Source organism: Ascidia mentula, chromosome 1 (assembly GCF_947561715.1).
Source record: "Ascidia mentula chromosome 1, kaAscMent1.1, whole genome shotgun sequence".
Taxonomy (NCBI): domain Eukaryota; kingdom Metazoa; phylum Chordata; class Ascidiacea; order Phlebobranchia; family Ascidiidae; genus Ascidia; species Ascidia mentula.
The window spans coordinates 19,943,120-19,957,885 of NC_138566.1; the positions used below are offsets into that span (position 1 = coordinate 19,943,120).

General features: G+C 36.3%; 1 protein-coding gene across 3 annotated transcripts in view; it reads left to right on the forward strand.

Annotated features, from left to right (window-relative positions):
• The window catches only part of LOC145917457 (uncharacterized), a 29,699-nt gene that overhangs the window by 5,183 nt on the left and 9,750 nt on the right, over positions 1-14,766 (forward strand). For all 3 annotated transcript variants that reach the window (XM_083002950.1, XM_083002948.1, XM_083002949.1), the window contains exons 21-68: positions 27-142; positions 305-381; positions 700-735; positions 799-950; positions 1,007-1,062; positions 1,223-1,322; positions 1,650-1,796; positions 1,980-2,095; positions 2,246-2,322; positions 2,500-2,532; positions 2,728-2,882; positions 2,941-2,996; positions 3,064-3,163; positions 3,604-3,774; positions 3,863-3,987; positions 4,189-4,265; positions 4,464-4,499; positions 4,738-4,892; positions 4,955-5,010; positions 5,159-5,258; positions 5,953-6,099; positions 6,775-6,926; positions 7,202-7,278; positions 7,664-7,699; positions 7,873-8,027; positions 8,087-8,142; positions 8,225-8,324; positions 8,521-8,670; positions 8,735-8,850; positions 9,107-9,183; positions 9,408-9,443; positions 9,507-9,661; positions 9,713-9,768; positions 9,901-10,000; positions 10,082-10,240; positions 10,386-10,513; positions 10,801-10,877; positions 11,013-11,045; positions 11,113-11,352; positions 11,482-11,724; positions 11,847-12,056; positions 12,133-12,250; positions 12,356-12,463; positions 12,683-12,896; positions 13,049-13,219; positions 13,488-13,692; positions 13,941-14,213; positions 14,416-14,655. In XM_083002950.1, coding sequence (XP_082859076.1) covers positions 27-142; positions 305-381; positions 700-735; positions 799-950; positions 1,007-1,062; positions 1,223-1,322; positions 1,650-1,796; positions 1,980-2,095; positions 2,246-2,322; positions 2,500-2,532; positions 2,728-2,882; positions 2,941-2,996; positions 3,064-3,163; positions 3,604-3,774; positions 3,863-3,987; positions 4,189-4,265; positions 4,464-4,499; positions 4,738-4,892; positions 4,955-5,010; positions 5,159-5,258; positions 5,953-6,099; positions 6,775-6,926; positions 7,202-7,278; positions 7,664-7,699; positions 7,873-8,027; positions 8,087-8,142; positions 8,225-8,324; positions 8,521-8,670; positions 8,735-8,850; positions 9,107-9,183; positions 9,408-9,443; positions 9,507-9,661; positions 9,713-9,768; positions 9,901-10,000; positions 10,082-10,240; positions 10,386-10,513; positions 10,801-10,877; positions 11,013-11,045; positions 11,113-11,352; positions 11,482-11,724; positions 11,847-12,056; positions 12,133-12,250; positions 12,356-12,463; positions 12,683-12,896; positions 13,049-13,219; positions 13,488-13,692; positions 13,941-14,213; positions 14,416-14,655 — 5,773 coding nt within the window. The remainder of the gene's footprint in view (positions 1-26; positions 143-304; positions 382-699; positions 736-798; positions 951-1,006; positions 1,063-1,222; positions 1,323-1,649; positions 1,797-1,979; positions 2,096-2,245; positions 2,323-2,499; positions 2,533-2,727; positions 2,883-2,940; positions 2,997-3,063; positions 3,164-3,603; positions 3,775-3,862; positions 3,988-4,188; positions 4,266-4,463; positions 4,500-4,737; positions 4,893-4,954; positions 5,011-5,158; positions 5,259-5,952; positions 6,100-6,774; positions 6,927-7,201; positions 7,279-7,663; positions 7,700-7,872; positions 8,028-8,086; positions 8,143-8,224; positions 8,325-8,520; positions 8,671-8,734; positions 8,851-9,106; positions 9,184-9,407; positions 9,444-9,506; positions 9,662-9,712; positions 9,769-9,900; positions 10,001-10,081; positions 10,241-10,385; positions 10,514-10,800; positions 10,878-11,012; positions 11,046-11,112; positions 11,353-11,481; positions 11,725-11,846; positions 12,057-12,132; positions 12,251-12,355; positions 12,464-12,682; positions 12,897-13,048; positions 13,220-13,487; positions 13,693-13,940; positions 14,214-14,415; positions 14,656-14,766) is intronic.

Genomic DNA, 14,766 nt, shown 5'->3' on the forward strand with positions numbered 1-14,766 from the left:
TGATTAACAAATTTACACTACTTTAGACACAAGATCGGGATCGGTTTGAATTTACGCAGCATTATTCATACAACAAGTGGGTTAAGGCCACAGTTTATGGAAATGTCAGCAACTTTTTGTTCGGTTACACACTTCTATCTAAGTAAGTTACTTCACACAAGTCATTTATTGAGATAGACGTCAATCAATTTGTCAGCTTGCGACATGGCTTTTCAATTAGTTCAGTTTTAACTGCGAAAAATTGTTCATATAGTAGGCTGTAAATTTGACGCATTTATTGTATCATGTTTATTTTACGATAAAGCAATGTTCCTGGCCATGACTTCACACAACCACAATTGGGAAAAATAATGCGTGACTTGCTTACAACTTTAAACAATGGTAAGTGACAAGTAAACTTATGTTAGTTCTGTAAAAGTACTATACATCATACAATGTGTCATGTGTCAAATAACTTATACATGCCTTGATTGAACTAAACAATTTATTTTACAAGTTCGCATACAACTGTAATTCTATATTTTATATCCGTGTCGACATTGCATCTCTATGAACATTTGTACCAATTATTGTTACCGGCATGACATAATGCAGTGAATATATTATGAGTAGCAGATAAAGTAAAGTCAGGTTCTTTATGTCATGAAATGCTGGCAAACCATGCGAAAGAAGAAACTGAAAATAATTTCGGTTTTGCAGGTTCACTTTTGGACGAACAGTCAGCTGACCCACGCAGTAAGCTTACAAATAACTTTCGTTGGTTTATTGCTTTCATTTATTTGTAACATATGTTCATAGTTACAACGGAAACACAAGTTGTTGTAGAACGTCTCATGGCATCAAATTTAACATATCATATAAAAGACTTTTATCCTTATCGATACGATGATTACTCTTATCCGATCAACTCGATATACAGAAGCGACAACATGTTTTATCAAGGAAATTACGTGAGGCTGTCTTTATATATATATATATATATATATGTAAGCTTTTTTGCTTTTAGGTGTACTTCTTTGTTAATGGGGATGGCTGTCTTGCCGAATATAACCGCACATATAAGTAAGTTTAAGAAACCTTTATTGGGAGGCTACTATTACAATATATTTTATATTTTACCTCAATACATGATAAAACAAAAATAAAGCACAAGAACTTTACTTGTGAGTGTATTGTAGGATGAAATGACGTTTTATTTGATTTGTATGTGTTGTTTCTACAGCGGTTCAGGTTATTCATTTTCTACACTGGCCATTCATCCATTTACGTCGATTTTGTACATCAATTTGACTAGGCCCATGCAGAACAAATACTCCATCGAGGTAGCACACAAACTTACAAATGAAATGCAAAAACACTGCAAACAATTAATTTGATAAATTTTACCAACGTCACATGGCACTGAACAAGTTTTATTGTACCATGTAAACGTTCGCAAAACGATACTACAACTGGAATGTCATGCTGGACGTAAAGAGGAACGTATCATGATTTATTGTTTAAAATCATGATTATATTCATTTAGAAATAACTTGAATAACACATAATAACAACGGTTTTTAATTTGGTGGACATATTTCTTCGCATGAGCTATTAATAAAACGTTGTGTGATTAATGTACTGTTTTTGTATAAAGATATTTCTTTAAGGTTCGATCGAGATATTTTCAGCACCCTTTACGTACAACTTTCTCTGGCTCCGTTTTAAACGGGGATTACGTTTTGACATTCGAAGGTGTCCAGTACTACGAAGGATATTATCCGACAGTTTGTAAGGTCTTTTTCTATATTACACAGGTAAACGAATCATGTATAGTGCATTCACTTATTTTGGGCAAAAAATAGCCAAAAAAACTGTCAATTTGGGGCAGTGTTTCTCAAACTTTTTTTCTGCAAATTTTAAAGTATGTTTGTTTTGGTAAATCCTGCGATAACAAAACAATAGCAAGTCAATTTACCTGTAGGTTTGTTTGTTTTCAGAATCAAACGAAATTTGATTTTACGTTTACGGAGCATTTCCGAGTTTTCAGACAATACATAGCTACGGTAAATGTTAATACGACATTTGGTGTTTTGGGGTATACTCTACTGTCCACGTAAGTATCGTTTTCGTTTTTGAAAACTGTTTGGTCCTTGGTGGGTTGTTTCAGATGTTAACAAAAAGTCATTTTCAAATCAATAAAGTTACAACAATACAATGAAAATAGCAATACCTTGTAAGAAATGAATGAACTTGAACATTACAGCTTCGTTCCTGGTCGAGCAATAACGCAATTGCAGCTGGAGGCAACAATGCTGAATATGCTGATTGCCATAACAAGCAGTAAAGTGTTTTTGTTATAACGTATAGGAAATTATAATTGGGCTTACTTGTTGTGGTATATGTTTAGTAGTTCCGTTAACAACTTGTTTAGTTTTTTGTTTGAAATCCCAGGCTGTAACAGCAAAACGTTTGTTTTTGATTGCGGATATTTGTTTGTTGAATTTAATTTGTTTTTAGGAACAGTTTTGTTCGAACGAGCCCTGAACCCAGGTTAGTAACATCTTCAGATTATTTTTGATGTTAGACAGTAGGTCAGAACTAAAGAATATAAAATCAATGTAGAGCATCAATCCAGGTTATTTTACTATTCCAATTTTACATGTGAGCGATTTTTAACTGGTGCACAGTAAATTACACAATTTTCACGTATATTAATTTTGCATATTGATGGTTTCTGCTGTGTAGTTGCAGAAGACACATCATTCATGGTTGACCGTTTCATATCATCGGATTTAACAAGGCGGATGGTTGACTTTCACCGTTACAGATACGATGGTCAAACATACCCTGTTGGCTATATAGCCAATGGTGGGGACAACATGTTTTCCGGTGGAAATCGTGTAAGACATGCATTGAAGTTGACATCACACTTCCTAAATTATTCTTTCATGCTATCAGGTTTGGTTTGGAGCAGGCGGGGACGGGGGATTTGTTAAATACAATCAAACTTATAAGTAAGACTTAAGACGGGTAATGCTGGAAAAAAAGTAAGATAAGCTATAAATTGTTTGTGTTGTTTAGCGGTTCAAACTATTCGTTTACAACTCTTGCTGTTCATCCGTTTTTGGCGCTTCTGCATGCTGACTCCAATGGCTTGGAATCCAAAACTTACTCTATTGAGGTAAGTCAGTATCTACTACTTCACAGTTGAAAACAAAAATGTACGTTTAAATCTATCGACTGCCCCTGATATCTGCACGCCAAAGCATTTTGCCTCAAATCCATTGTTGCAGCAATTCAGTTTACCTTTTTAATGATACACTTGTATGGTACACGCCTTGAATTTTTCTATGGTTGAATCGTTATTTTTAATCACTGCAATTAAGGTAAGCGCATTAGAAGTCGTCAAAAATATTTTCGAGGGCGTGTACCATACAAATCCTTGATCAAACAGGTAACCTGATATGCAGCAACAATGGATTTTGAGGTAAAATGCTTTGGTGTTTTTCCACAAACGATTTTTGAAGGCGCTCGAACATGTGTGTTTATAAAACTTTAGCAATTATGTTGTTTCCAAACAACAGCGCATGTGTTTTTCTAACGCTTTGTTGCTTTATAAAGGTGTGGTCAAATCTCGTTCAATACGGCAGCAACTCTTTTACCGGATCAGTTTCAAATCGGGTCTACACGCTGTCATTTCGAGGAATTTATTACCAACGGCGATATTACTACAATTGGTGGAATCGAAGACACTATCCGACCGTGAACAAAATATTTTTCTACATTGCGCAGGTATAAATTAAGTAATGACTCAAACTAGTGGGACTTCTTGTTTGTTTACATTTTTTGCTTTAAAGTGTAATTCGAAAAAACTTTTCAGAACGCAAGCAAGTTTGACTTTTCTTTCGAGGAAGGTTCTACTTGGGCTGGTCGGTACAGACGAAGTAGAGCTAACTTGCACGGAAATGGAAGAAAAGTTTTGTTTGGTTTCATTCTGTTATCCACGTGAGAAAAAAACTATCTAATTTCTGGACATATAAAACAGTATATCGAAAAACGAATTACACATAAAATCTTATGGGATCCACGTGTTGGTAAATAGTTTTACAAAACATGATTTTCTTCAACTAAAATCCCACTTTTAATAGGTTAATTACCTTCAATTTTTTTTCATTATACGAAATTTCAAAATCTAACTATTTTTAGCATGGTACCTGGTCATCAGATCACCCAGTCTCAATTGGAAGCTACGATGCAAGCCTTGTTGTCTGTCTTAACAAACCGTAAGCAATACAGATATTGTGAAACTTTTGTGGGGTAATCTTTAAAGAATTATGGTCAAAAAGTTTTAGTGCATACCGTAAACAGATATTACTCAAGGAAATGCAATTTGAGGCAATTAACACCAATTTTGCATAGTTATGAAGTTTAAGAATACAGTATGTCATAATAATATACTTAAATATACTTTTCGATTCCAGACACAGTTAACGGAAATGAAACACCAGAACAAAATAGTAAGAAATCTTTATTTTTTGTTTAGATTTAGTGTTTAGCGTGATTTCAATACCTAAATATAGTTGGTGTTTAAGATAGCCCAAAATTCGACCTTCTTCGACAAGCATGTTTGTGTTTCTATGCTACTGATTACAATTTCCATGAATAGATCTCATTTACAAACAAGCATGCACAATTTTAAACTTTCGTAGTGTGGTTTAAATTTTTTTTATTGCCATAAATATGTTTTGTTTCAAGTTTTCAAGGAAACAACGAACGCATTGGAAAGAATAAAATCGAAGGATTACACGAAACGCTTTACGGATTTTAATTTCTACCAATATGACGACACCACTGAACCGATTAATAGAATAGTTAATGGTGGAAGCAACACTTTCTATGATGGAAACTATGTAAGATTAAACATTGTTTTATCCTTTTTAAAAAATATAACCTACGTATTTTTAATCTGAAGGTGTATTTTCGTGCGAACGGAGATGGAGGATTTGTTGAATATAACAAAACCTATTTGTAAGTCACAAATAATGTTTCCATTCCTGCAAGTAATCCTCGTTTGTTTGACGTTCTTTATGATATATATATTTCGCCTGTATTTGCAGGCACAAATAATGTTTTATTTTTGTGCATTATATGCTCTAAAGCAGCTCTTACTTTTTAGTGGGACAGACTACTCCTTTTCAACAGTTGTTACTCATCCCTTTGTAGCGCTTTTTTACTCCAACTCGACAAAAGCTAGAAAAATAAGTTATTCCATTGAGGTAATATAAAAAGAAACACGTTTTTTGTTCCACAAATTATGACTTTTAGTAATGACAAATAATGACTAACAACCAATGACTCTGAAGTCGAATCCTTCCGATATGACTCCATGAGATCGTCAGCTCAATAATGTTAATAAACAAAACACATTCAAGACTTTTGGTGCACTAGGTTGGACCTTTTAGTTTACTGAAAACAAATACGGGCGTTTAATTTGTTTGGTGTGGATTTAAGAATGAAATTGTTGCAGTTAAGTGCTAAAGAATGTAAATGTATTGTAGTGTGAAGGTTGCTGATTTTTCTGGACTAGGTCATTGCTTCTCAAGGTGTTATCATACCAATGATACGATTAGGCTATCAATGTGATATTATTAGACGGCAAAAATATATTAATGTGTTTACACAGCGCATAAGGTCTATTTACTCCATAAATTTGTGTCACAGTAGATTTATTTATAATTCTTTCCATTGAAACCGCCAAAACAGCGTTTGTAATTGTATCAATTGCCTCGTCGCATATTTACGTTCGCAATTTTTTTCATGCAACTCCACAACATTCACAAATACTCGCAACCGATTTACCCAAACATAGTCGTGCATTTTATAACCGAAAAACAGGAATTATACGAGCAGACAGTGTGACAGTAACTGTTTTCTTTCTTAAAAAATAATACAGAAAGATTTCTTTTTTAGGTCTGGTCGAAATTTATTTATGTTCGTTCAACAAGTACGTTTGTTGGTTCTGTTTCCAACGGTGATTACGTGTTGTCCTTTCGTGGAGTTCAATTTTACGAAAACAACGAACCGACTGTGTGCAAAGTCTTTTTTGCCGTAACTGAGGTAAACAAACAGAAAATATAAAAGTTTTCATTTTTGTAACAAGTTTTTTCCACTAATAAACACTATTAACGGATTTACTCATAATTCTGTGAATAAAGAGACTGGCCCATACTGTTAAAAACATTGACATGTTTTATTTATTTGAAACGTTTCGGCAAGAACGTATGTCATCATCAGTTGAAAGTGACGTGGTTGGTCTAGCTCCAGGATTATATAGAGCTGGCCTAACTGACGTATTCCACTGTTTCTAAATTGTTTTAATCGATGTAAATGAATAAATAGCAGCACATTTGCATTGAAACAAAACATTACGTTAATGTTTCATACAATGGCATGATTGGCAGGATCGCCCCACCGCGCGGGTCCTTACTGGCGATCACAGCTATCGTATCAAAATCATTAGGCTTACAGTCTTCGCAGCCCAGGCATTGCAGCCTAGCTGGATCAGTCACTTTTCCCGACAAGTCGGAGCGAGATCTGAAAAATCAAGCTCCCGGTGAGGTTTAAACTCACGACCTTGGGCTAACCAGACCGAACGCTCTAGGAAAAATGTGTCTGATCTCGCTAGGCTGCAATGCCTGGGCTGCGAAACCTATAAAAATAATAATTTTCATTGCATTAATTACGTTTATCAGTTTAAGTACGTAAAATTTGCACTTAGTTGTTGTTTTTAAGAGCACATCCGCCGTTGACCATACATTCACCGAACAATGCAGTACGTATTACTGGGCTTGTAGATATGGGCAATATGGTCATTACAGGAAAAGTGTCGCTAACTTAAATGGAAACGCCTCGTTTGTGGTGTTCGGTTACACGCTTCTGTCCACGTAAGCCAATTTTAAGCGTGAAATACTTATGTTAGGTGAAGTTGCTGTTTACTGTACAATATAGTGATTTTTTATTTGTATTCAACAACGACAGTAGCAAATTTACTGCTGTGTAATTTTCTAAATATCAATATTTATTCCTTAGCATTGCAAAACTATCAAATAATTCGTGGCATCTGAATAGTTAAAGTTACAAGTCATTGTGGTTAAAGGCAGCATTATGCCGAAAGTGCTTTTTTAAACATTATAAATATGGTTTATACGACATATTTTAGTTTGCACCCTAGTCACCCTGTTGCACAGCTGCAAATCGAAGCTACAATGCATGATTACTTGGACGCAATTACAAACAGTAAGTACACAATTATCCTACACAAAAGTACAAAAACAAAATGATGTCATAGTCAAGCATAAGCATATACTTGCGTACCAGCATGTTTGCTTTGAAACCGTTTGTTGTTGTTTTTAATAATGTATGCCATCTTTATGTAGTCTAGACAAAGTCAAGAACCTCCGTAATTCGTACAAAAATTCATAAAAAAAATATATTGTGTTGAACTTATATGTTTGGAATATGTCACCACACAAGGCATCACGCATGGAAATATCATTTGACGAACAGTGCAAAAAGTTTGGCGCAAAAGCAGAAACCAGCAAACATATTTTTAAAAATAGTTTCGCGATTTGACGATTGTTGCCTAGTTTTACTGCTATTTAAGAACTTAATATATATTCAGGTTCTACCAGCGTTAAGCAAACACCCGACTCAGGGGGTAAGTGTTTCCTCCACTTATAATTTTACAGTCCATATAACCAAAGTGTTTTTCTTCAGGTATTGTTTTTGAATAGACAAAGCAATGATGGTGTATTACCTTCCTCACAATTTTAGTACATAAATATGGCATTGTTTTCTTTGTTTACATGCAAGCTGTTTATGTTGTTTCAGTGATCAACAAAACCGAAAATGTGTTAAACCGCATGCGATTAGCAAACTTGACAAAGATTATTAAGGACTTTCATTATTATAAATACGATGATTATTCTTCCCATATGAGAAAGATAAGTGATGGAGGAGATAACATGTACAACGATGGAAACAGCGTAAGACTTTCAGCAAAAAATTCATAAAAGATATTGAATCATAATGGGAGCTTTTACAGGTTTATTTTGCTGCTGATGGAGAAGGCGGGTTTGTGGAGTATAACCGAACATACAAGTAAATATAGATATTTTTTAATTGTCCTCGAAAGCACCTTACTCTGTTCATGCATTCTCACTCTAAAGCCATTGTTGTTTAGTGGTTCCCACTACACGTTCACAACACTTGCTATTCATCCATTCACGGCATTTTTCTGCATCAACAATACTGACCATCATGAAAAAAGTTACAATATCGAGGTAAACTTAAACAGGATGAAGTAGTATGTTCTGCTTCCTGGAAAATAATTTCCAACATTCTAGGTGAAGATTAGCCCGAGGGACATTTTCAAACATCATAATTACTAAAAATTAGAAACAAGTCACCAAGCATCAGATGCAATTTAACGTTCCTTGTTGTTGCTTCATACGTAAACACAGAATTGAATGTATGAAGGTGTGGTCAAGATTTGGTTCCTACCATCAAAGTAACATCTTTTCCGGTTCAACTATTTTCGAAAATTACGTCATATCGTTTCAAGGCGTTCAATATTACGGTGGATTTGCTCCAACTGGATGTGAAGTGTTTTTCTATATAGCACAACAGGTAAATGTAGAGATTTTTTTCAAACGAAACCTAAAGAAAATTTTAACTAAAACTACCCATTCAGAACCAAAGCGAATTAAGCCTCACAGTGACGAGGAGAAATACCATCTATATCCAGGACAAAGCTGTTCTTCACGGAAATGCTAGCGATGTGGTGTTCGGATACACGTTGCTTTCAGCGTGAGCCGCATTTTCATACCAGCAAGTTACAGCACAAAGCACGACCATAAAAGCAATGCACAAAACATAGAGTGAAAATGTTTCCTGCACTGTATAAAGCAAAAGTCTGGTCCTAATAATTTTGCCTTGGTTTAACTTTTTTATTGTTTACACTAGATTTGTGGTTTAATTTTTACGTTGAAAGTGATGATCATACATAGTTTACGATTTTGCCACGGAGGTTTTAATGTCAAAATATGCTTTTTTTTCTGTTTAGTTGGGACCGAGGTCGACAAATCACGCAACGTCAATTAGAAGAAACTATGTTTGCAATGCTCTCGGCTATAGTTAACGGTATGCAGGCAAAACAAGGTTGATTTGATAACCGAAAGCTTGACCTGTGCTGTTTGTTTAAATTTACAATTAACAAACTATAAAAATTGGCAAAGAAGGTTTGGTAATTCATATGGCTGAATGACAACTTGAAATAAAATTATCACACAATTACCTAACTACTGCTTCATTTCAGGGCGAATACAAAAAAATCTATTTACGTAATTGATGAAATTTTATTTCAGGCACAACACCTCCACAGTTATCCTCAAACCCAGAGAGTAAGATTTTTTAGCAAAACTGTACAGCCTAGCCTTACAATAAATTTTTGTTGTTTGTTTCAGTTATCCACGTAACAGAACGCATTAAAAATGGAATAGAGTCGTTAAATCTAACCGGGCACGTGGCAGATTTTGATTATTATATATACGATGATTGGAGTTATCCGATTAACCACATCCGTGATGGTGGAAATAATACGTACGACGAGGGCAACCACGTAAGAAATTTTAAACTTTCTTTACTTCTTCACTGATGTTTAATTTTCAAGGTCTATTTTAACGCAAACGGTGAGAGTGCACTGGCCGAATACAACCGAACGTGCAGGTATCCGATATTATCGGCAAAAAATACAATAAAAACTATAAAAAAAACTAGTCGTAAAATATAACTTACTATTGGATGTATATATACATATATATATAACACCATGCGATAATAAAAATCTTTTACAAACAGTGGTGTTGACTACTCATTCACAACACTCGCTATATATCCATTCATTTCGTATTTCTACATTCATTCAAATGCTCAAACATATGGAAACTACTCGATTCAGGTTTGTTTATCTAATTCTCTGCTCGTTGGTATTGATGACAAGCCAAACTAATAAAAAGTTTTGTTTTTAATTCCTATTAAGGTGCTGTCTAGACTTCCTTATTACTACTCTTGGCGACCCATTCAAGAAAACTTCACCGGCTTTGTGTCAAACCAGTTTTACGAACTGTTGTTTGAAGGCACTCAGGTTTACGAGGGATACACACCGAGCGTGTGTCACGTCTATTTTTGCATTGCGAGGGTTGGTTTACATGTTTATCGTAGTTTTTCCTTTCTCAGCGTTGTAAGACATATATTTTACGCATTTGTCAATGAAATACAATACAATATGCAGGGGCTTTTACTTAACAAGGCAGTATGTAAACAGTATTTGTTTGTTACCACAGAATGTAAATGAATTTGATCTGAGTGTGTCTTTCCCGCCAACGATTTACTATTACACGGACTGGCGCACGGAAGTCTCTCTTTATGGAAACATTACGGACGCGGTTTTTGGTTACATTTTGTTATCCACGTAAGTTGAAGTCTCTGGATTTCTGACGTCATTTTCCGTATTGACAAAATTGACGTACGATTCAGCGAAATACCGATGTGGTAATAAGTGCAAAACAACAATCTTCATACACTGTCCGTTACAGTACACTCTAATACAGAATCGCAAATAGAGAGAAAATAGACACACATAAAATTAATTAAACGTTCCAAGCAGTTTAAAATGTAAAATTATTTGATTAGAAAGCAGTTTTACAATCATAAAACATTATTGGTAATTCTACATTTTTCATACATTGTTTTCATCAGCCACACTCGACGTGAGATTTCACAGGAAGAGTTGGAGAACGTAATGATCGATTTGCTGGAAAGCGTAACTACCGATGGCAAGAAATATTTATAACATAGTGCATAAATACATTTTACAGGGGTTTGCTAGTGTTATGCCACAGAGTGGTGGCTAGATTGTCAAAAGTATTTAATGCAGCTAAAAGAACATTTATAACTTCGTGTTTTTTTAGGTTTTGGAGCAGTAGAACCAGTTTCGACAAGAGGTTGGTATACAATCTTCTAACAAATTCGTGGGCAAATTTACAGGTTTAATTTCTTTCTTTCCTGCAGTCGAAGGCTTCCCAGGGACCCGAGTGATATTTTTAAACATAACCCGATTGAATGTTACCATGGCAACACGTACATATTCAATTGAAGTGTCAGGATACGGTCAGTCATGGACGATTACAGCGTTTGACGTCGATAATTTACTGGTTACTGGGCTCACCCCGGAAGCTACTTACACGCTTGTGGTTTCGATATTGGACGACGGCCTGCTTGATTCATCGACCACGCTTACAATAACGACAAGTACGAATATTTTATTTAGTTTTCTCAGGCACTCCTGTGTATTACACTACCAGGAATTTAGAATTGCAATAGAGATAGACATGCAAAACATGAATTACTTTAAAACTATAATTTATTGCCCACTCGCAGCTAAAACCTGCACTCTTTCCTGCACCAACGGCTACTGTGTTGCTTTCACTCTGTCAAATCCTGAATGTGTGTGCAAACTGGGTTACACATCAAGGCCCAACCAACCAAATGTTTGCATTGACAACAACGAATGCCAACAAACTCCTTCACCATGTCCGGTTAACTCAACATGTTCAAACACTGATGGATCGTTTGTTTGCCGCTGTCCCAGAGGCCTTCAGCTTTTCGGAGACCAATGCGTAGGCAAGAAATCTTTTATTTCTAAAATAAAGGCGTTGATTACTTTTACAAGTTACATACCGTACAAGAAATACAGCTGTCGTTACAAGCTGCTGTGCAATAACGTTGAATTGACACTTTTTTAGGTGCGAACATATGTGACCAGAATCCCTGCGAAAACGGCGGTACCTGCCTTTCTATGGATGGTACCTTTTCTTGTGGATGTCCAGAATACTACTACGGTACACAGTGCGAATATTACACAAGTCCCTGTTTATCCGCCCCTTGTCAAAATGGTGGAACGTGCATCGATTTGGCAGGAAGTTTCGAGTGCAACTGTACATCTAGTTATCAAGGTAACTTAGCATGCCAGGAAAACTCAGGAAAAGTAAAAACTGTGCTCACGATCATGACTTATTTTGATATGATTAGGACCGACTTGCGAAGAGGACGCAAACGAATGCCATCTTAACACGTTTGAATGTGATGTCAACTCGCAGTGCGAAAATACGATCGGAAGCTACAAATGCATTTGTAACGATGGATACAGGTAAATCAAAACAATTTAATGTCAATGCTCGTGTTTTGCCTTTGCAATGTGGACATGATAAGTTTAAATGGCGTACAAAGACTTTAAACCGACGTATTTTTGCAGAGGAGATGGAAGGGAAAAATGCTATCTTATCAGACTGCTACCATACGGAGAAATTGAAAATGACGTGTTATTGGAGATACAAGACGACATCGCATCACCGATAATCAAGTCAGTGTCCAAAAAAACGTCTACAGGCGCAAGCCTCCGTAATTAAGTGGTTGATTTAGCTTGGCTGTAATGCCTTGGCTGCGATGGCAGTAAAATGAACGATCGTAATACGATATGTAAGATAACCAAGTAAGGGTCTACACTGTAAGGCGATCCTACCTTGTCATACGACAGTACGATACACTTCAGCGTCCTTTATTAATTACTGCAAATTTTCAGATCTTCGTTTTCCATTCCCTTCTCGATACGAAGGTTTAGAGATATGCGTGTGACGTCAAACGGTTTGATAACTCTCGGATCGGGATCTTGGTTTGTTGAGTATCTTTCCTCTCCTTGGTACGACGGCTTTAACTTCTACGACGTGGCATTGATCGCCCCATTTTGGGATGATTTTCACCCAAGTGTCAACAACAAGGGTCGAGTTTACTACCAGGTAAAACGTTATCCAGCTACTAAAACTTCCATCTAAACAAAAAGACAATAAAAGGAGGAAGCTTAGCAGGAGAGTTTGCATCGATTTTCAACCTTTCTAGATGTTAATTTTGTAAAAGTATTTGTGTTCAATACGAGGTTGTCTTGTTTCAGGTGTATGATCAAGGAGCAGCAACTTTGACAAACAAAAGCATGGCGGTAATCCAAGAGGTTGCGAGTCGAATCAACGACTACTTTCAACGCCAAGACTTTGAACCTTTCTTTGTACTGAAAGCCACATGGAGCAAAGTCGTCATGTTTGATGAAAAGTTCAATCGCAACTACGTAAGCCTTAAAATTCTCCGCTAACTAGTTTTAATTGCCACCACCCATAAAACTGTTTTGCAATATTGGCTTGATAATTTTTATCCTGATGGTGAACCCTGAGTACTGATGATGAACCCTGTATGAGTTCGAAACGTTTACCAGCATTATGATGAACAGCATTCTAGCTTTGGCTGTTTTATGTAAATTTTAATCCTACAAAGCATTAGTGAGGTTGAAACGTTTAACTTTACATAATTTGGATTTGATTTGCATTATTCGTTAACAGCCGAGCACATTCCAAGCGATAATAGCAAGCGACGGGTCCGACACTTATCTTATCTACAACTACAAAGAAGACGCCATGTTATGGGATACACGAAAGAGATATCACTGGGGAAACCGGGCGATGATTGGATATAGTTTTGCACTGGGTCACGATTACGTTGAGATACAGGGAGAGTACAGGCCTGACAAGCGAAATCAAACTGCAGGTGAAGTTTTCGACACATTGTCTGCAATAAAAAACGTGTTTAAAGACTTTTATGGTTTATATGTGAAAAATGCCATAATAATGGAGATCTCCAAATGTGTTTTATAGATGATGTAGAAAACGTTACGACTTTAAGCCTTTTGTTATTAGGCTTTCTAATTGTCGCGGGTAAATTGTCAAGTCAACTTTTAATGGAAAGTATCACAGAAAATACTTGCGATATATTTACAATACATATCCTTTTTGCAGGTGGCCCAACAGGCCAGTATTATTATCAAGTAGCACAAGGCAGTGACAACGAAGGAGCAGCAAGGATAGGGTGTCAAAAGTGGGCTTTGCGAGACGTAAGAGATCCATGGAAACCAGAAGAGGAGCCCTGTCCGTGCAATAGTCTTCAGGCGCGAATTGACAGAAGATTCACATGGTCTGTAGACGTAGAACTCCACGTAAATTCCCTTCGTAACCGATATCGGCCCGGCTATTACCGCACGGCAAACATTGAGGAATGGGGATACGAGCAAGGTGAAACTATTTGTTTTCGCATATTTTTGTGTAATTTTACGACCCATGTTTAAATTTATGACGTCAAAAACCATTCGAATTCAGTCCGGATTTGGACGAATATAGACTGAAGGTGTTTGGATTCCAAATGTGTTTGTAAATCCCTGTCTATTAGCCCACAAATTGAACTTTCAACTGGAACAGTAGTATGTGTTTTTTGCAGTTGGTTTGTACAATTGCTTCCAATTTCGACTTAACAATGGACCAAGATGTTGCTACGCAGTCAGAGAAAACTCATTTTCGCGGTTCTTGGGATGGTGGAATCAGGCTCCACTCTTATCTGGTCCGTTTGCGAGTCGATACGAGCGCAACCAGATCCCGATATTTGAACGAAACCCGCGTTGGTCTTGGGTTTCCACAAGAAACGAAGAATTGTTCGAAGCTCAGTTCAATCGCTCCATGGGTGAGTTTATGCACGAAAATACACTTGATATCGTGTCGTACAGTACTTACTTGACACTTATCATTTTGTTTAGAGTTCAGTGACATTTATTAGACGATAGTATGCCCTTCT